This window comes from Xyrauchen texanus, chromosome 13, assembly GCF_025860055.1.
Source record: "Xyrauchen texanus isolate HMW12.3.18 chromosome 13, RBS_HiC_50CHRs, whole genome shotgun sequence".
NCBI classification, from domain to species: Eukaryota; Metazoa; Chordata; class Actinopteri; order Cypriniformes; family Catostomidae; genus Xyrauchen; species Xyrauchen texanus.
Window position 1 is genome coordinate 21,437,361 of NC_068288.1, and position 22,550 is coordinate 21,459,910.

A 22,550-nucleotide genomic window follows, 5' to 3' on the forward strand; every position below is an offset into this window, starting at 1 on the left:
CTTTGTGAAAGCAACGGCTCAACAGTGAATGTTTTTACCTTGTGGACCCACTAACTAGTGCAAATAATTCCAGGCGTATGTACATACTTCACGTTCAGAGTGTGTAAGGTTAGAAAAGTTGGGCCGCACAAATTTAGTGTTCGAGTAAATGAAATATGAAATTTGCGTGATGCATCTTCTACACAGGTGCCTAGCATTCCTGTCTGACCAAAGTATATTTTGGGTAGGGCTGTCACGATTATGAACTTTAGCTGGTGATTGTCAAACAATAATTGTGATTTTGAGGATTAATTATCTAATTATCTGCTTTCATGATTATTTGTGATATACATGGTCATATTTCTTGAAGTGCTTGTGTGCTTCATAGACCTTAAGAAGTAATTTTTACACATGGGAGTATGGTGTGCGCATTAGAGTGCTAGAGCAGTTCACAGTTCACCGGACTGGAGCTGCTCTGGTTTCCATCTGTGGTGTGGCCCAGTGATGCTCAGAGTTCAACTGAATGACACGCTTTTGTAAAATAAAGAAAATAAAAAGGGTGAGCTTTCAGCAGTCTCGGTGTTCACGAGCATATTTCTGAAATGCGTCACAAAAATTAACTGAAACACTGCGAATACTTATCACACAAACATGAAACATATGTCTAAAGAAAGCTTAATGTCTACTTTTAAATAAAACAATTAAAATTTAAAACAAATATTCTCCTGCAGTGTAATCTGTATGAAACAAAGCGATGTACATGTTTCAGCTGGCTGAGCTCATTATAGCTAATGTGATCATTCCCACCATCAGAGCGCGCCATTCATACGGTAATGTGCAGAACTTTTCTGTGTGTTTGTAACGATACACAGGCGATCAAACTCCTGGATATTAAGGAAGAGTTAACATTTTCCTCAGAAGAAGAGCGGGACTCCGATGAACGTTTGTATTTTGAAGAGAGACTTGATCCAGACGTGGATACAATTTCGGACAAGTCATTTAGTTTTCATTAGCTGACATGCTATTTTATATAAACGTACATATTTTACTAGTGGGACTGTTTCCAGACTTGCCAGCCAGGATTCAGAGTATTGACATGTGAAATATGACTCCTAATAAGCAAGTTTTAGTTACATTTAAATGCTGTTTCGGCTAAAGCAGGTATTTAAATTGTATGCTGTATTATATAAATATGGTATGTAATATGATATAAAATGATATGATTGTTTAGATTATATTGTAACTAGCATTTATACTGCCTCATTATCATCAATAAAGCTTGTGTTTGCAAATATGTGTTCAGGTTAAATTAGTAAAATGCACTTTAAATATGCCCATATTATAAAATCAGCATATTATAATGTTTTCTGAAGGATCATGTGTCACTGAAGACTGCAGTAATGATGCTGAAAATTCAGCTTTGATCACAAACTGCATTTTACAATATATTCAAATAGAAAACTGTTCTTTTAAATTGTAAAATGAGTTCACACAATGTTTTTACTGTATTTTGGATCAAATAAATCCAGTCTTGGTGAGCAGAAGAGACTTCTTTTAAATGGTAGTGTAGGTATAAAATAAAGTCTTTATGTAAAGAAAATGTATAGTCAGATTACTTTTAACTTAAAACTTGATTTTGATCATCAAGTCTCCTCACATTAATTCTCTATCCCTCATTGATAGGCCCAGGGGAGGCATCTTTTGTCTCTTCAGGTGTAAATAACCTCAATATTCGTGATCATTCACGCCTCCTCGCATATGAACTGTCAACACTAAAGTTGTCTTACAAAAGTTAAATTACTATAGTTTTGTATGAATGAGTGATCAGGATGGTTTTCACATCATTTTGTAGCAAAAACTCTAGGCTACAAGATCCCTATAGACGAACTTGCGTGAACTCACGCCCAATGAGAGGCACCTGCGCGCTCACTGTCCCAAAGCCCGCCAGAATGGGCGTGGCTAGGGTGCATATAAGTGCAGTTCGTAGGCTGGAACCCTGATTTTCATCTCTTCAGCGAAGCTCTTCGCATCTCTGAAACTGCAAGAAGCCGCGTCGCCGTTCAAGGGGCCGCCACCTTCAGCCATCCTGCGAGCTACGCCATCCGGCGACGTATCCTTTTTAAAGCAAACTAGTTCCTCAGTGAACTTCACAAAAGAGCACGAGCGTCTTTTTAAAGATGCCTCGCACCTGCGGTTCATGCCGCACCCCTCTCAGCGCCGGAGACCGCCACATCATCTGCGCTCTCTGCCTGGGACTGGGGCATGCAGAGCTCGCCTTCGCTGACGGCGGATGCGACCTCTGCGAGGAGCTTCCGATGTCGACCCTGCGGGCTCGACTCGAAGCGCTCAGGACCGAAGCCGCCGCGCCGCCTTCTGTTTTCGCCGCGCCGGAAGAAGCGCCGCTCCCATAGGCTGCCGGAACCGCGTTTAGAAGCGACTGTCTCGCCGGAGACTCTCCCTCGAGCATCGCGTTCACCCTCCCCGCCCCCCCGGGACGCGCAGTTGCCGCCGAGCGGCCGCACTGCTGCCACCTCGGAGAGCGAGGCGGAGGACAAGGGCTGCTGTTCCATCATGGCTTCGGATAGCGAGGAGTGGTCACAAGCCTCCTCATCGGCCCAGGAATCCAGCAGGACCCGTGCCGGAGTCGAAGGGGAACTGATACGCCTCCTCACACAGGCCGTCGACCTCCTCGGGCTCGAGTGGTCACCGCCCCCTGAGGAGGCTCCCAACAGACTCGACGGCTGCTTTCTTCAAAGCCGTCACCGCGCGGCGCCCGCGGCCCGGGCCGCTCCCTTCCTGCCGGAACTCCACGCCGAGCTCTCTAAATCGTGGAACGCGCCTCTCTCGGCCAGGATTCGATCCCACGTCTCCATCTCTCTCGCTTCAGTGGACGGCGCCGCCGAGAAGGGCTATTCTTCCATCCCCCCGGTTGAGGATTCGGTAGCAGCACACCTTTGCCCGCCCTCCGCGAGATGGCGGTCTAAGCCAGTGCTCCCGTCTAAGGCCTGCAGAACTACTTCCGCCTGTGTTGGCCGCGCCTATTCCGCCGCCGGCCAAGCCGCATCTGCTCTGCATTCCATGGCCGTCTTGCAGATCCTCCAAGCGGACCTTCTTTGGGAATGGGATGAGAAAGGCAGGCACCCAGAGGCTGTTACAGATCTAAGGAGCGTGACGGACCTCGCCCTTCGCGCCACCAAAGCTGCAGCTCAAGCCCTAGGGAAGTGCATGGCCTCGCTGACTGTAACCGAGAGACACCTGTGGCTAACTCTAGCCGACATGGGAGAAGCTGAGCGCTCCACGTTCCTCAACGCGCCGCTCTCTCCGTCCGGTCTCTTCGGTTCCACGGTAAGTGGCATTGTTGACCATTTTTCGGAAGTCCAGAAAGCCACCCAAGCCATGAATCTCTTCCTGCCTCGCCGCGCTAGCTCCTCTGCAGGCCGCCCACGTAACCAGCCTCATACACGTGCATCTTCACAGCACCCAGCTCAACAAAGCCAGACCTCCCAGCGTTGACAGGGCGGCCGCCCCAGATCACGCTCAGACAGCCGCCGCAGACAGCCGCCCCCGCGGGCCTCAGCCTAAGATTGCACTGAAACCTGAACAACCGAAGTCCTCCTAGCTTTGTTGAAAAAAAACGATGGCTCAGTCCCACCGCGGTCCTCCCCGAAGTCCTCCCCTTCTCTCAGGCTACTACAGTGGTGAATTCAGCAGCCAACAAGCTGGTGTTACTACCCGCTTGCCTGCACTCAAACGCCGTTTTCACGGCGACACAAAAAGATCTTGTAAAGAGCAAACATGTCTTATGTGTAGAAAATGTGCCCACAATCCAGTGTTCACCCCTACACACAAGCATTACACTTCCCGTGTCCCTATTAGAGAGCAAACATGTCTTATGTGTAGAAAACGTGCCCACAATCCAGTGTTCACCCCTACACACAAGCATTACACTTTCCGTGTTCCTATCAGAGCACACTCAAATAAAGCGGGCACAGCCCGCTCGAGTGTTAGAGTCAATAAACGCGCCCACGAGCCCGTGCGCACGTCCCCTCTCTGCCCGCTCTGTCACACGGCCAGCAAACACCTCTCTATGTGTAAGCCCCGTGCCCGTGACTATGCTCGCGCATCACTTAACAGATCAACAATTCATCTCAATCGGGAAGTCGCTCACAGAACAGCATGTCCCTGCTGTCTGCGAGCAGTCATGCATAAGCACAATAAGCGCGCTCACACATTCTGTTCAGCCCGCTGTGTACGGCAATCAGGGCGACTCGGCCATTCACCCTCTAGCGTTACGCTTCAAAGGGTGGGAAGCTATCCCAGGGATATGCAAATGGGTGTTAAGCACAATAAAACGGGGCTATTTGCTACAGTTCGATCGCCGCCCTCCCCGCTTCAGGGCGCGGCTCGAAACTACTGTGAACACGGAAGCAGCCTGCATGCTTCGTTCGGAAATAGCAAACCTTCTGTGCAAAAGGGCCATAGAGAGAGTGCCGCCTTCACTGAGCGAGTCAGGGTTTTACAGCCGTTATTTTCTTGTCCCCAAGAAAGACGGCGGCCTCAGACCAATATTAGATCTCAGGATTTTGAACAAGGTGCTTGCAAAAAGACCGTTCAAAATGCTTACAATCAGGAAACTCCTGGCGCATGTGCGCCAGGGGGACTGGTTTATTTCTCTCGATCTGAAAGATGCCTATTTTCAGATTCAGATAAATCCCCGTCACAGGCCATTCTTGAGATTCGCCTTCGACGGTCAGGTTTATCAATACACCGTCCTTCCGTTCGGCCTGTCCTTAGCACCCCGTACTTTCACGAAGTGCATGGATGCGGCGCTCGCACCCCTGCGGAGTCAGGGCTTGCGAATTCTCAACTATTTGGATGATTGGCTGATTTTGGCACAGTCACATACGGAGCTTCTGTCTCACAGGACAGTTCTCCTCAGTCATCTGAACAGTCTGGGTCTTGCAGTCAATTGGACCAAGACCTCACTACAGCCCAGTCAGGCAATTTCCTTCCTTGAAATAGAACTAGACTCTGTGGCAATGACGGCTCGCTCGCCCGTGTAAAAAAATTTCAGAGAGTGTTAGGTTACATGGCCTCAGCCGCAGCAGTACTTCAGCTGGGTTTACTGTGCATGCGCCCGCTTCAGCATTGGCTAAACACCCGCGCGTCTCGCCGGGCGTGGGCCACAGGCCGCCAGCCGATCAGAGTGACTCAGACCTGTATATCAGCTCTGCAGCCTTGGACGGTGGCCGAATGGTATCAGCGGGGAGTGACGATGGGAGCTGTATCTCGCCGAAAAGTCATCTCGACAGACGCGTCCAACACGGGTTGGGGCGCGGTCTGCGAGGGCTTGCCGGTTTTCGGCCTATGGTCAGTTCAGGAAAAGCTCCTTCACATAAATTGTCTGGAAATGATAGCGGTCGAGTACGCGCTTGTGCGCTTCCTCCCGGTCACTCAGGGTCACCACGTCCTGGTCCGTTCGACAACAGATCTGTGGTATCCTATCTAAACCGTCAGGGCGGTGTCAGATCCAGGAACCTCTTCCATGTGACAAAACGCATACTAAGTTGGTCCCAGGGCCACCTGCGCTCGCTGAGGGCGATGCACGTGCCAGGCCACCTGAACGACGGCCCAGACAGACTGTCCAGAGACAATGTTCCCCCAGGGGAATTGTCCCTGCACGCTCAAACAGTCCAGAAATTATGGCAAATATTCGGCAGAGCAGAGATAGACCTCTTCGCGTCAGAAGAGAACTCTCACTGCCCAGTATTTTTCTCGAAAAGCGAGGACACGCTGGCCAGGACTGGCCCAACCGCCCACTTTACGACTTCCCTCCCGTCTCGCTATTGCCAGAGGTAATGCAGAGGATCAGGGAAACGCGTCACTCGGTGCTCCTCATAGCCCCGCGCTGGGAGAATCAGACATGGTTCCCGGAGCTTACGCAGCTGTCACTGACAGCCCCGTGGCCCATCCCAGTGAGAGCAGATCTCCTCTCTCAAGCTCGCGGCACAATCTGGCATCCCCACCCAGGGCGCTGCACGCGTGGGTGATCAACGACTACCCGTCGCTTTGCCAGAAGGAGTAATGAACACTATCATACACGCTAGAGCCCCTTCCACGAGAAGACTCTATGCGTCCAAATGGTCGGTGTTTTCAAAATGGTGCACCGACAGAGACCTGGACCCACGGACATGTGGGGTGTCGTCACTGCTCGTGTTTTTACAAGAGCTGTTGGATAAGGGCAGATCCCCATCCACGCTCAAAGTGTACGTGGCGGCCGTCGCGGCGTTCGCCGAACCCCTGCACGGCCAGTCACGGGGAAAAAACGAGCTGGTCATCCGCTTCCTCAGGGGAGCTAGAAGGATGAACCCCCCGCGCCCCCCATCGGTTCCTATCTGGGATCTTTCTGTAGTTCTCGAAGCTATGAAAGCCCCCGCTTTCGAACCGCTTGAATCCGTGGATTTGAAATACCTTTCACTCAAAACCATTTTTCTGAATATATTGAATAGAGGAGAGGTGTCGGTATCTGTGTGGAGCTCACTGGCAGTTGTGGATCAGCCCCCTGACCTAGAGTTTAGAGCAGGTATGGTGACATTATTGACTGACCTAAATGTATTGTTATTAGTACTATTGTCACTATTATTATTATTATAGATTGCTAGAGCTAATGCTCCTATTATTGTCATGAATTATCATTATAAATATTATCATTGATACTATCACCACTAATATTAATATATTGCTGTTGTTGTTGTGATTGTTGGGGTGATTAATACCCTCACTAAAAATATACTGATACTACCGGATTGCCCCTATCTATACTTGCGTCACAGAAAGGATCTCATCTGTCTACATACACCACTTTATCGATGACTGTGTTGGGCTGTTTTGTATTTCGTTGTTTTTGTTTTTGTGCTTTTTCTCTCTTCTGTATTGTATATGTGTCTCACTCCCTTGTATGTGTTACTCTTTTGTTAATTTGCAATAAAAAAAATAAATAAAAAAAACAGTTTTTCTGACTGCCCTGTCATCAGTTAAACGTGTGGGAGACCTTCACGCACTGTCTGTCAGCGCTGCGTGTATGGAGTTTGGACCAAGTGACTCCAAGGTCATTTTAAAGCCTAGACATGGCTATGTCCCCAAGGTGATCGGTACTCCTTTCAGAGCACAGATTATTTCCCTATCGGCTCTGCCAGCATCCGATAGCGAACGCGACACAAATCTCCTTTGCCCAGTCAGAGCACTGAGATTGTATACTGCGCGCTCCGCCTCTTTCAGACGCGCTGAGCAGCTTTTCATTTCGTTCGGAGGGCGCACCAAGGGTCTCGCCACCTCGAAACAGACACTGTCTAGATGGATAGTGGACGCTATTGCTGCCGCGTACGCGTCGAAAGACCTGCCATGCCCGTTAGGCATTAGGGCTCACTCCACCAGAGGCATGGCCTCCTCGTGGGCATGGTCCAGCGGGATTTCCATTCAGGACATATGTGTGGCAGCAGGCTGGGCTTCCCCCTCCACCTTTGTCAGATTTTACAATCTGGAAGTGCCCGCTCTGCAGGCAAAACTACTAGCAGTTTAATACGCTACAGCAGGGGTTTTCAAACTTTTTGTGTGTGGGGACCACTATTTCTAATCAAGAATTTTCGCGGACCACCTCATAATACACATAATAAAATATGTCTACACACAGTCCTACCTGAATTAATCCGCACCTCTAAATAGGCTTACTAGCACTAAAACTATAACTGGTCATCACATCAGTACAACAGGCTTGTTAAAAGAACGTTTACTGCACACACATTTTTTTTTTTTTTACAAAATACACATTTAATGAAAACACAGTAGGCCTACTCCAGGTTAAAAATAAAAATAAAAGTTGTCAAAAGGAAAAGCCATTGGAGTCTATTTGCTAGCCCGATATGAACGTAGGCTAATATCCCCCTTTGTCCCCCTCCACATCTTTCCCTTCCTCTTTTTATCATCTGTCTGTCTAATATAGGCCTATATTAAAAACAAACAAACAAACAACTAAATAAATGCTCACCAGCTCGGTCTCATGAAACTGCGTATCTATACCACGAATTTAATTTATCATGCCAGACGTTAATTTCTGCATGTCAGGTTCCAGTGATGACAGCCTCAATCTGAGATCTGGTTCAATATTAAGTCTGTTCCGATATTTTGACTTAAACATGACCAGGGATGAAAATCCTGATTCACAGAGGTAAGTTGTTGGAAAAGGCACAAGCCACTTCAGGGCTTTGTCGGACAGCTTGGGGTATTCTGTGGCAACTTTCAGCCAAAAAGCAGGCAGGCATTTCTCAGAAAAGTAAATTTTTAAAGCACTGTCACAGGACAGTTCGGCCAGGCTGTCTTGCTCTCTGGAGGTGAGGTTTGTCAGGATGTAGTCATCCAGTGTGGCAAACGGATTTCTTATCCAATTCGCTGTTGTGTCGGGGGTTGGGAAATAAATCCGTAGCTGAGTTTTCAGCAGGTGCAGGTGCTGTTTGATATCATCTTGCACAGCACTTAAAAGGTGCGTGTCTGAGCTGTCTAAAAAAATCTGAAAGATTTGGAAATGAGTCATAGTTTGCCTCCTCCATGCGCCTGGCCCACATCCCCATCTTCTTAATTGCGGCTTCAACTTTGTCTTGCGTATGAAAAAGAGTAACCGACTTCCCCTGTAGGCTCCTATTTAGTCCATTCAAGTGCTCAAAAATGTCAGACAGATATGCCAACTTGGCAAGCCAGTCTGCATCATTGAATCGACCAGAAAGGTCGAACTTGGAGTCAAGTAGAAACAGTCTCACCTCATCTCGCAACTCGTAAAGCCGTGCAAGCACCTTCCCTCTTGACAGCCACCGGACCTCGGTATGGAGCAGCAATTGTCGGTGCTCACTGCCCATCTCGTCGCATAAAACTGAAAACAGTCTTGAATTCAGTGGGCGGGCCTTGATAAAATTGACAGTTTTTACTGCTTCATCCAGAACAGTTTTGAGATCAGGTGGCATTCTTTTGGCTGCGAGAGCCTCTCTGTGGATGCAACAGTGGATAGATTTCGCTTGCGGAGCAACTGCTTGCACACGTTTAACAAGGCCGGTGTGTTGGCCTACCATGGCTGCTGCCCCGTCTGTGCTTATTCCCACGCATCTTGACCAATCAATCCCATGTTCTGTGATGAAACCGTTCAACATGTCAAAAAGTGCCTCTGCGGTTGTGCGTGTCTGCAAAGGTTTACAAAAGAGAAATTCCTCCTCTATTTCTCCGTTGTATTCATACCTTACGTAGGCGAGCAGGTTGGCGAGGATCGCTATGTCAGTGGATTCGTCCAGCTGAAGAGCAAAATATCGACTGGCTTTGATCCGCGATATTAGCTGGTCGTTCACATTGCTGGCCATCTCCTCGATTCTGCGCTGCACAGTGTTGTCTGATAATGGAATCAAGTCCATTTGCTTTCGTGCTTTGTCACCCAGCATGATACCCACAGTCTCTTTAATTGCTGGTAGCACCACCTCCTCCCCGAGTGTATGTGGCATCCCTTTTTTACTATGATTCGGGACACCCGATACGAGACTTCCACTGCTTTAGCAATAGCACCACCTGCAGATGTCGATTCTATAACTTTTTTGCTTGTGCGGTATTCCTGGAGCTTGCTTTTGAAAAACTTCGACTGGCTTGGACTTAAATTCCCCATGCTTGGTTTCCAGATGCCGGCGAAGATTTGATGGTTTCATGCTCTCGTTAGCCAGTGCCTCGTAGCAACAAACGCAAACGGGCAACGGCTCGTCTTCGGGCCCGGTGTAGCTGAAACCTAATGCTAAGTAGCTTTCGTCGTATTTTCTCTTCACCCTCCTTTTCTTAGTTTTTTTATTTGGAATCTGGCTCGTAGATGCCTCCGACTCACTGTGAATCTCTTTATTGGTTGCCTCTTTTCTCTTCAGAGAACCTGTTTCTATCCACCGATCCATATTGTGGTCCTGACGGCACTGAACTTGAACGTCACTGCCGAGCACCACTAGCTCATTTTAGTATAAGCACAATAACTTGACAATTTATATGCACCCTAGCCACGCCCATTCTGGCGGGCTTTGGGACAGTGAGCGCGCGGGCGCCTCTCATTGGGCGCGAGTTCACGCAAGTTCGTCTATAGGCTGCAGCAGTTGCTGCAGAGCAACCAGTGAGCTCGCTAGCTAGCCCGCTCAAGGTCTGCAATTGCTGCACTGCATTGACAAATGATACAAAATTAAGGATAATTTTTTGGCTTCAATATCTCAGAAAAGATGAATCTTTCCCGTAGCGTAAGCTAGCTTACGCAATACTCGTTCCCTCTAGAGAGAACCGAGGTTACGTAGGTAACCGAGACGTTATCAGACTTTAGCCATTAATATGTTTTTAAGCAACTGAAAAAAGCACAAATGTCAAGGCATGTCAAAACTTCTCCAGGGCTTAAAACGCCCTCAGACCCCAGAGGGTTAAGTGAAGCATTTTGTAACTTGACCAACTTGTATGAATAATACCTCAAATTGTGTGACATCAAGAAAAGGTGTGCTTTTACTTTTCTAACCAATAAGACTTCCCATAGACTTTCAATGAAGGAGGGACCCGAGCCTAGGAACAAAAATATCTTAGTCTTGGGAGGTGGGTTCTTTTGACTAGGGTCAGTAAGCAATCACTCGGACTCTAACAGATTTGACACCGCTTGCAAAAGGTAGTTTTATGAAACCGTTTTCACCTACTGAAAACAACTTGGATACATTTATTTTTCAACTGTAATATGTATTAATATCTTAGACATGTGTTTTTGTTTGTGCTCTCTTTAATGGTGCAGTTCCATTGTGTTAAATCTGAGGCTAGACTGAGAGAAGCATTGCAGGTCAGCAGTGTCAGCGGCTATGCTAGGCTGAGATTGTAATCCAGTGGCTTCAGTCATCTTTATTAGCCATACAACCACAAGGGAAGAGGAGGAGCTTAAGCAGATTGAACATCTTAACGGATGAGCAAAATTAGTGTACACTGATCTGGCACTGCTCCAAAATTTGCCCACGATTAGCCTGAACTTGGCACAAAATTACTGGAATGCAATTGCATGTTCGTGTTTGCTAACATCAGGTTGGCTGCCATGTCTTTGGATGGCAGGGTTTTGGAGAGAACACTTAAGAGTTTGCTGAAGGCTAAATTCGTTTACAGCACCTTTTAAATATGTTCTGCAATTTTTGCCTCCTGTAGTGGGCAGACCCCATCAGAGTCAGATTTCCAAGTTCTGGAGATTGCTCGTAAACTGGAGATGTACGGGGTGCACTTTCATCCTGCTGCTGATCGAGAAGGCACCAAGATCAACCTGGCTGTAGCCCACATGGGCCTTCAGGTGTTTCAGGTACATGTAACTTTGTGTTATTGGATACATTTGTTATTTAAAGCTACCTGTGCTTCCAGAGTGTAAAAAAAAAATGGTTTAAAAACAAATAAGCCAATAGGGTCTTTAATTACTTTTTGGTATATACAGTTGAAGTCCGATGTTTACATGCACCTTAGCCAAATACATTTAAACTCTGTATTTCACAATTAATGACATTTAATCATTGAAAACATTCCCTGTCATAGGTCAGTTAGGATCACCATTTTAAGAATGTGAAATGTCAGAATAATATTAGAGAATTATTTATTACAGTTTTTAATTCTTTCATCACATTCCCAGTGGGTCAGAAGTTAACATACACTTTGTTAGTTTTTGGTAGCATTGCCTTTAAATTGTTTTACTTGGGTCAAACATTTTGGGTAACCTTCCACAAGCTTTTCACAATAAGTTGCTGGAGTTTTGGCCCATTCCACTGTGTAACCAAGTCAGGTTTGTAGGCCTCCATGCTAGCCAATGCTTTTTCAGTTCTGCCCACACATTTTCTATTGGATTGAGGTCAGGGCTTTGTGATGGCCACTCCAATACCTTGATTTTGTTGTCCTTAAGCCATTTGCCACCTGCCAACTTTGCAGGTATGCTTGGGGTCATTGTCCATTTGGAAGACATACAGTGGATACGGAAAGTATTCAGACCCCCTTAAATTTTTCACTCTTTGTTATATTGCAGCCATTTGCTAAAATCCTTTAAGTTCATTTTATTTCCTCATTATTGTACACACAGCACCCCATATTGACAGAAAAACACAGAATTGTTGACATTTTTGCACATTTATTAAAAAAGAAAAACTCACATGGTCCTAAGTATTCAGACCCTTTGCTGTGACACTCATATATTTAACTCAGGTGCTGTCCATTTCTTCTGATCATCCTTGAGATGGTTCTACACCTTCAATTGAGTCCAGCTGTGTTTGATTATACTGATTGGACTTGATTAGGAAAGCCACACACCTGTCTATATAAGACCTTACAGCTCACAGTGCATGTCAGAGCAAATGAGAATCATGAGGTCAAAGGAACTGCCTGAAGAGCTCAGAGACAGAATTGTGGCAAGGCACAGATCTGGCCAAGGTTACAAAAACATTTCTGCTGCCCTTAAGGTTCATAAGAGCACAGTGGCCTCCATAATCCTTAAATGGAAGACGTTTGGGATGACCAGAACCCTTCCTAGAGCTGGCCGTCCGGCCAAACTGAGCTATCGGGGGAGAAGAGCCTTGGTGAGAGAGGTAAAGAAGAACCCAAAGATGCAGTCGGGAGATGGGAGAAAGTTGTAGTAAGTCAACCATCACTGCAGCCATCCACCAGTCGGGGCTTTATGGCAGAGTGGCCCGACGGAAGCCTCTCCTCAGTGCAAGACACATGAAAGCCCGCATGGAGTTTGCTAAAAAACACCTGAAGGACTCCAAGATGGTGATAAATAAGATTCTCTGTTCTGATGAGACCAAGATAGAACTTTTTGGCCTTAATTCTAAGCGGTATGTGTGGAGAAAACCAGGCACTGCTCATCACCTGTCCAATACAGTCTCAACAGTGAAGCATGGTGGTGGCAGCATCATGCTGTGGGGGTGTTTTTCAGCTGCAGGGACAGGACGACTGGTTGCAATCGAGGGAAAGATGAATGCGGCCAAGTACAGGGATATCCTGGACGAAAACCTTCTCCAGAGTGCTCTGGACCTCAGACTGGGCCGAAGGTTCACCTTCCAACAAGACAATGACCCTAAGCACACTGCTAAAATAACGAAGGAGTGGCTTCACAACAACTCCGTGACTGTTCTTGAATGGCCCAGCCAGAGCCCTGACTTAAACCCAATTGAGCATCTCTGGAGAGACCTGAAAATGCCTGTCCACCAACGTTTACCATCCAACCTGACAGAACTGGAGAGGATCAGCAAGGAGGAATGGCAGAGGATACCCAAATCCAGATGTGAAAAACTTGTTGCATCTTTCCCAAAAAGACTCATGGCTGTATTAGATCAAAAGGGTGCTTCTACTAAATACTGAACAAAGGGTCTGAATACTTAGGACCATGTGATATTTCAGTTTTTCTTTTTTAATAAATGTGCAAAAATGTCAACAATTCTGTGTTTTTCTGTCAATATGGGGTGCTGTGTGTACAATAATGAGGAAAAAAAACTAATTTAAATGGTTTTAGCAAATGACTGCAATATAACAAAGAGTGAAAAATTTAAGGGGGTCTGAATACTTTCCGTACCCACTGTACTTGCGACCAAGCTTTAACCTTCTAGCTGATTTCTTGAGATGTTGTTTCAATATATCCACATAATGTTCCTTCCTCATGATGCCATCTATTTTGTGAAGTGCACCAGTCCCTCCTGCAGCAAAGCACCCCCACAACATGATGCTGCCACCCCCATGCTTTACAGTTGTGATGGAGTTCTTTTTTCCTCCAAACATAACGATGATCATTATGGCCAAACAATTACATTTTTGTTTCATCAGACCAGAAGACATTTCTCCAAAAAGTACGTTCTTTGTCCCCATGTGCACTTGCAAACTGTAGTCTGGCTTTTATGGTGGTTTTGGAGCAGTGACTTCCTCGTTTTACTGTGGATATAGATACTTGTCTACCTGTTTCCTCCAGCATCTTCACAAGGTCCTTTGCTGTTGTTCTGGGATTGATTTGCACTTTTTGCACCAAACTACGGTAATCTCTAGGAGACTGAATGTGTCTTTACTGAGCGTTATGATGGTTGTGTGGTCCCCATGGTGTTTCTACTTGCGTACTATTTTTTGTACAGATAACGTATTACCTTCAGGCATTTGGAAATTGCTCCCAAGTATGAGCCAAACCTGTGGAGGTCCACAATTGTTTTTCTGATGTCTTAGCTAATTTCTTTTGATTTAACCCATGATATCAAGCAAAGAAGAACTTAGTTTGAAGGTAGGCCTTAAAGTACATCCACAGGTACACATCCAATTCAGTACACCACCTATAAGAAGCTAATTTTCTAAAGGCTTGAGTACATTTTCTGGAATTTTCCAAGCTGCTTAAAGGCACAGTTAACTTTGTGTATGTAAACTTCTGACACACTGTATTTGTGATTTATAATCAATTAAAAGTGAAACAATCTGTCTGTAAACAATTGTTGGAAAAATTACTTGTCATGCACAAAGTAGATGTCCTAAACGGCCTGCCAAAACTATAGTTTGCTAATATTAAATCTGTGGAGTGGGAAAAAAAATTGTTTTGATGACTTCAGCCTATGTGTATGTAAACTTATGACATTTTTTACACCATAGCTAAGGGATCATTTTAGGCACAATGTGAAATGGTGACCTTCATTGTGCTTTCAAGGCTTTGAGTACTTCGACTTACATCAGTATAATTAAAGTCAAGAATGTTTAATAATTAAATACATTTATTAGTATTATTCAGGGTTCCCACAGTCATAGAAAACCTGGAAATATCAGGGAATTTTAAAATTTTGATTTCTAGGCCTGGAAAAGTCATGGAAATATATAAAATCTTCCAAGTCATTGAAAAGTCATGGAAAAATCATGGAAATGCATTGGTTGAAAAGTGTGGGAAACCTGATTATTACACGGCTCTCTGGCAGTAATCTCACAGTATTAATTGGTCGAATATTTCTGAATAATAGCTGCATATTCCGGGCACACAGTGATATTTCATGCAAGTAGTTGTGAGTAGTATTGTCATGCAAGCAGTCATGTAATAAGCCAATAGGCAGTCATTGTTGCAAAATAAATGCCACAGGTTCATCAGAACTCTTTTGCAAACCGGAGGTTGAATTCACATAAGAACATTATTTCAACTCAACTTTCAATGGTTCATGTCCTTTTTATTTATTTGTTTGTTTGTTAAAACTAGTAGTAATGTAATAAATGGGATAGTGTGCAGTCAACCAGTAATCGCAAAATAAACCCCATTAGGATGATACAAGACCCCTCCTCTCCTTGTTAAGGTTTATTATTACCCCTTTGTGGTTCCTTTTGCGAGTAATTGAAGAGTTCTCAATATAGAATTCAATGGATGTGCATATTTTTACAACAGCTTAGAACATGGCTCATGTAATAAGATTTTAGAGTCTTTAGTTATTATTTCACTTTTTCAGGGTCATACCAAAATAAACACCTTCAACTGGTCCAAGATTCGGAAGCTGAGCTTCAAGAGGAAAAGATTTCTAATTAAACTGCACCCAGAAGTTCATGTGAGTACCCAAGTTATACCTGCACATTTACAAACGTTTAGATACTTCATCTCAACACAAAGGGTGCAGAATATAGTATAATATGGGACAATATGAGACCACTGTGACATAGAACATCAAATGAGCGAAGATTCATTCAAGACACCAATACATACCACTACCCATCCAACAAAACAAAAGCTGTTTTTATGTCCATGGACTTCATGAGTCTTAAACTCTGGAGACTCCGGGGAGACACAGACTAGGGAGAGCGGGGAGACATCTGAAGGTTTCAGTTAGTGTCTTTCAGTTAAAGGTTCATCTGATCATTGACTTGGCACATAATAAAGCTGTGATGTTTTCAAGCTCAGGAGCTTGGTCGGATGGGGCTATCTCTTATCCCATGTAAACATTTGAAATATATTCTGAGTGACGTTTGTTATTCTGTTGGGATCACTTACATGGGGTGCTAAGAATCAGGACCAGATGTTTCCTCATGTTGCCTTTTCATCTGAGATCAGATCAATCCTTTCTCCTCTGACTGTTCAAACTTTCGTTCCACAGGGTCCTCATGAGGATACGCTGGAATTTCTAATGGCCAGCAGGGATCATTGTAAGATCTTCTGGAAGAACTGTGTTGAGCATCACTCCTTTTTCCGTATGTTAGACCAGCCTCAGCCCAAATCTAAAGCCATCTTCTTCAGCAGAGGATCGTCCTTCAGATACAGGTGCCCTTGTGTGTTTATATGGGCTTGTAGGTATTAGAATGCAAGAATGACTTTGTTAAATTGAATATATTTTGTATATGTGACAGCGGAAGGACAGAGAAACAACTTGTTGAGTATATAAAGGACAGTGGGTTGAGGAGAACTCCTTACCAGAGGTGAGTGAATTTAGTCATAACTACAGTGGCTTTAAAAATATTCTTACTAAAAAACAAAATCACACTTGAAATCACTTTTGCATACAGTTTACTATTTGGTCTTTCCTTTCTGAGCCCAAATGCATTGATTGCAGTGCTTGACTTTCTGTGTTTCTTATCATTGTATTAATTTTGCTCTTTGTGACAGGAGGAACAGTAAGATCTGCATGTCATCTCATTCCTTGGTTTCTGACATGCCAAAACAGGTCAGTAGTGTTCAAGTTAAAAATCAGGGTCATAACCGCTTTTTTGACCACCAATAGCAATATGAAAAATGTACAATTTTTTCATTCACCCCTTTGTCTTTTACATCAACCTTCCATCTTAGCATCTGTCTTTCAACGCCAGTCTGAGAGCCCCAGTGTCACCTTCTTCTGCAACTGCCTCCTTCCACTCCCTGCACACCCCCAGCTCACCCATGCGGATGGAGACCCAGAACCATCCCCAGCAATTCGAGCAGAGGCCGCAGCCTGTCAGAGTCCCCTGTCCCATGAAGGAGGACCCCATCAAGACCAACTCCCAATCCACCTACGCCTTCCCAGGTGCCACTCATAACCAGGCGGCAGGAGACTGCGGCCCAATGTTTGTGTTTGTAGAGAGTAGTTCCTCTAGTGTAAGGCCCGCCCAAAATGGCAATGAGGATAGCGAGCGAGTAGGGGTGGGTGTCTTAATGGTGGGGAGAGGTGGGGCAAAAAACTGTTTTCTCACACCCGAGGTGTTTCAGACTGAGTTAATGCACTCCAGACAGATACCATACCGGATACAAATGGCCTGCACTCCGCTGCACATTAGTGAGGAGTACATAGATGATGATCCAGCTGAAATGTCATTTTATGCTGGTGGTGCAGAGGCCTACTGTTATGGGTTTGATGAGGAGAATGTTGAGAAATTTCAATACGCTGATAGAAGCCCTGTGCAGACCACTAATTACACTCTAGGTCTTGAGGACCTTAGTGGCAATGCATTTTCAGAGAGTGCCTTTGGCCGATCTGAGTCCAGTTCGCTGGTTAAATTACAACTCTGAGTGTAGCTCACTGGATAACCTTCCACTAGGTTCTGCCAGTGACTCACTCTCACTAGGCTTTGGAGGACCTGACTCGTTGTCCTTGCGGCTTCCGGGTTCAGAGAACCTCTCGCAGGCCAGCTCCATGGTTAATTTCCCTGCGTATTCGGTGCGCTCTGAAGACAGTTCGGCCATGCAGTTCAGTGATTTGGTTGAGCAGTTGGAGCAGCTCAGCTGTCCTCCCACAGCCACAGAAGGGTCTGCCAACAGCAGCTCTGAGTCAGACTCGGACTGGGAGTTGGTTGCAGATCAGAACCTCTTCTTTAACAACCCACTGGTGGGGTCAGGAGTGGACAACTTTCTGCTCGAGTGCCATAATCTCAGGTCTATAGGCCTTGGGGACCCCCCCAGGCCAACTGAAAATGTAGAGCCCCCAAAATTAAATGGCAGCTGAATGAATGGTTGGTTTTGATGCAGAACGTAACAAAGCACTTAACTCTCCTTCTCACCCTGATATGTACTTTCAGTTTCTATCAAACTTTTTCAAGTGTACTTGTCTCTTTACACCTTTTTTTTTTATTGTATTTCAGTAATATGCTCTGCATCAAATAAGTTGTAGGGCAGTAAGTAGTTGTAAGTTCAGACATTTTGATTTTGTTTTTTAATCATGGTAGGCTGGATTATAAAAGCTAATTTTGCACCGTGACGTTTCTATTGAAGGAGAAAACTAATAGAATAGTGATATTTTACAAACATACACCACTTTACTACATGGTGACACTTTATATGCTGCCTGTAGATATAATGCTTTAAAAAGATGGTCATAATGCCTTTTTAATACATGCTGTAATGCATTTTTATTATACCTTTTATATACCTATATTATAGAGATTGTAATCCATTATACTGTACAACACAATTCTTGTATTATAATGCATTAAGAACAACTTCATATAGCAAGCATTTTATATATGCTGTTCATATAGTGTTACCGACTTATACAAAGGTATTTATACCAGAATGATGTCTATTCCAGTGCTGGTCAGTAATACAGTTGTAATCCTCTCTGCTCAGGACTTTGAAATATTAGCAGTGGAACTGACGGCTAAAGCTGTTAAAAGCTAAATTGAGCCAAAGTGACTTTTGCAGTATTGTGTTTTATTTTAGAAACATTAGCTCCAAACTGCCCCCTGCTGTTTAACTGCCACACATGCCTTATAATTGAGCTAATCTGATTGTATTCTGGGCTTGTTTGAGGTCCTTTTTTAATTATAATAATTTTGTTATTTTCTTTAATATAGACCCACATCTTATCCATGCACTTCAGTCCCAAGAAACATGTAGATTTAATTGTACTTTTGAAGTAGCTTATTTTATGTTACTGTGCCAACGAATGTAAGTGGTATTTTTATATTCTGTTAATACCACTGCTTAGAAAGTGAATGTAATATAGGGCTTGAATGTTTTATATCATCATGCACAGTGTACAAGCATAGGAGCTCTTTCTAAAAGTATGAGCAGTGTTTGGATAGCAGGAGGAACTATAGAGATCAGTTTGTTTGTTAAGAGTCTTCATGGATAGTACTTTTTCAACTGAGCTATAATCAGTTGTATAATTCAACTGAATTATCAACAGTATGACCAGTTTTAGACACATTTCTGTCAATGTAATAAAGAAAAGTTAAGTTAATCACTGTTTGTTCCTTAAAGGGGTTTATACAACATTGGTGAATCTAAACATTTGGGAAAGTGGCCTTTGCAACTTGATTAACTGATTCTGATACTATACTATACTGTTCAGTATATTTAAGTAAAGTGATTTTTTGGGGCTATGTTCTGGCCATTAATTATTCTACCAGTACTGCAGGTTTGCTTTTTGGAGCACTGTGATTTGCTTTTGAGGCACATAAGTTTATTTCTAAAACATTTGGCAGTGTTCAGTATCTTTAGGTGTCTCTTTTCAAAGTTTATCTTGATGTTGTATGCGGTGTTGATGCCTCAACTAATGCATTCAAATGAATGCTACTCTGCAAGATGCAAAGTATTACACAGCGCCTTAATAGGTAGCATCAGCCTAGTGCTGTGTGTTTCTGTATGACTTCCAGACCACATAAATGCCTGGGGTTTCTGTTGTGGGGTCTGGGGTCTGGACTCCGGAGTGAAGAACATTTGATTGTGTACATAAGTACATTTGCGTCTATTAGACAGCGGTGTTTTGCCTTTTTAGTGCTGTTATTTTCTCTAACTTTCTTTCTTGAGATTCCATTTATTATCTTGTGTGAATTGTTCTCCTCTGTCCTTTTGTACTTCTTTGGCAAACCGCATTTTATGATTTTTAGCAGTATTTTTTAAATATTAAATATAGAGTATTATCTGTTTGGACAGGATAGCGTTTGATGAAAAAGTTTGGCGATACAGAGAATAATTAATTCTCATTGTCATTTTGAGAGCCAATGAAACATGGCCCATTCCAACATGGCCCACTCTTGGATCCATCCCCTCCTGTAGGGCTACTATTGCAGTACGTTATAATAAGTTTATCATGAAGTCATTAGCATACAATGTATAATGCTTAATAGATCCGTAGTTCATTTACATTCTAATATGTACTAGTATACAAACATATGCATAATAATTTAATAATATTTCCATCTATTTGAATGTACGTTAACAAATGGCCTGTTAAGCATTATATTGTAACTGTAACGTCTATTCAAATCTTTTTTTTATAAACTAACCTATCAAGTGATAATGAGGCACTATTTTAATTTCAAGTATACAATTCTTTAATTTGACTTTTGTCTTCAAATAACTGTTTCACAAAGCCTACTCTAATAGAAACTTGATTCCAGTAATGTTCCTTGTCTAGTCTGGGGTGGTCCTTGTCTAATCCTCTCATATCATCTGCTGTTTAAAATGTGCTGAGAGCTGTTATTTGTCGCTGTCTTCATGAATATTCCACTCACAGCACATCTCCATTTAAATGTAAAAAGATGCTGTTTGCAATATTTGTTGGATAAGGAAAAAAAATGAAGTCCTTTTAATAAAAAAGAACACTTCATTGCCAAATATACCCATTAGGTACTTCCCCCTTTACTGTCTTAAACGGTATCTGAAACTTTGGATATTTTCCAGTTGGTTAAACAGGCTACTACCTGTTTACTGGATTAATGCAAGATTTAAATGTTTTTCATGTTGCAGGTTCTAACCCCACAATTTTCTTTGAGACCATCTTACAAATAATGAATCATTTAAATTTTTTTAATTATTTGTATAACTAAAGCACTCGGCCCAGTTTTTCGAAGCATTTAATATACAATTCAAAACAATGTGTCATTACTATAGATTCTGAAAATAATAAACCAACTTTTAAATTGAAATCCATTTCACATAATGCATCCCCTTTTATGTAATAGAAACATGATTGTTTAAAAGGCACAAATGAAATGTGGTGTTCCCAAGTAAAGTCTAGATACTTAAATGCAGATGTGTTCTGCAGAAACCTAGAGTTTTGGGGGGGTCATGAAAAGAAAGAGCCGGACAAGATCTGCCTTACTCTGATTCTTACCCTCCCTTAATCGTGCCTTGTTCTTTTTATTATAAGGTCCTTAATGTACTAATGTGAAAATAGAGTAAACCTCTGTGTGTTTGGTGTTTCACACGTTTTCCCTTTTGAAATAAAATAATCACTTTTGGGGAACTGGGATTTCAGAGTTGATTTTTTTTTTTTTTTTTTTTACCTGTATTGTAATGACTCAAGTAAAACTAAGAATATTTAAGTCCTTTACATCGTTTTAAAAACAACAACTACTACATTGCCACATCTAATAACCATACGCCCATTCATAACCTACTACTTAAATCTAATACAGTTTTCTTAAACTGCTGCAGTATTTTTTATGAGGTTGTGACCTTAATAAGTTTGTCAGGATTGGTGGTTTCCAGTTTTGTTTTGATTAGTTGTAAATTAAAGGACCTGTCTCACAATGGTGTGGATCAGTGCCACTGTCAACAACAGCAGGCTTCTTTCATTTCCTTGCTGATCTAGGGTTGCAGATTTTGAGAGTTTGTGGTTGAACCCTAAGCTGAAATCCTGCAGAATCTATAGTGTAAAAAGTGACCCGAAGGGCAGGCATGGAGCAATGCTAAAACTAGCACCATAATGGCGTAGGCCTGGAGACACGGTGTCTGCATCATCCTGAAGTCCACTGAATAATTGAGATGACAATGCTGTAACCCGGACACACACACACAAGATGAGACAGTCACAATGTCGGATGAAAACTGCTTTATTAAATAAAAGCAGTCCAGGCAAAAGTACAAACAAGGGGCAACTCCAGTGAAGAGTAGTCGTGGGAAGCGTAGGGTCAGAAGCCGGGGAATCAAAGAGATAACAAGGGGGGAAAATCCAATGAGGGAGGTGAACGATAGCGGGGAAAACAGTTAACAACTAGGGCGAGGAACAAGACGAGACTAGCGGGAACGAAGACAGGGGGACGAGAGGAATGGGGGGCTGGCAAGCTAAGAGGAAACGAATCAGTGGGGAGGTCAAAACTAGACGAGACTAGCAGGGGCAAAACTAGACGAGACTAGCGGGGGTCAAAACACGGGAATCTAAATACAGGAATCTAAATACAATAACCAACACCCGTGAAACGGAAGTGCTGGGTATTTATAGGGGAAGGTGCAGGTGTAACTAATGTGTGGGGATCGGAAGCACGTGAGTGCAGGTGAAACTAATGTGTGGGGATTGGAAGCGCGTGAGTGCAGGTGGTCATAATGTTCAGGCTGATGCGCGTGAGAAGCGAGCATGAGTCAGAGGGGGGAGATAGTTTACGAGCGAGAGCTCGTAATAGCAAAACCGGGCGTGGAAGCCTGAGGGAGGAAAAAGAGCGTACGAGCTCAAGGGGGCGGAGCGAGGGAGCGGGAAGCGAGCACGCTCGCGGAGTGTATGTGTGCGTGCTCGAGGAAGCGGAGATGGGGCAGAGGAAAGGGGTTCGTGACAAATGCATTCTGTGCTTTTTGTTGGCAGTGGAAAGGATTATCAAATAATTAAGGATCTATT

The 22,550-nt window shown here is 43.8% G+C and overlaps 1 protein-coding gene across 2 annotated transcripts in view; it reads left to right on the plus strand.

Annotated features, from left to right (window-relative positions):
• The window catches only part of LOC127653843 (FERM, ARHGEF and pleckstrin domain-containing protein 2-like), a 111,185-nt gene that overhangs the window by 65,745 nt on the left and 22,890 nt on the right, over positions 1-22,550 (plus strand). For both annotated transcript variants that reach the window (XM_052140623.1, XM_052140624.1), the window contains exons 9-14: positions 11,206-11,353; positions 15,486-15,581; positions 16,125-16,288; positions 16,375-16,443; positions 16,631-16,688; positions 16,811-17,024. In XM_052140623.1, coding sequence (XP_051996583.1) covers positions 11,206-11,353; positions 15,486-15,581; positions 16,125-16,288; positions 16,375-16,443; positions 16,631-16,688; positions 16,811-17,024 — 749 coding nt within the window. The remainder of the gene's footprint in view (positions 1-11,205; positions 11,354-15,485; positions 15,582-16,124; positions 16,289-16,374; positions 16,444-16,630; positions 16,689-16,810; positions 17,025-22,550) is intronic.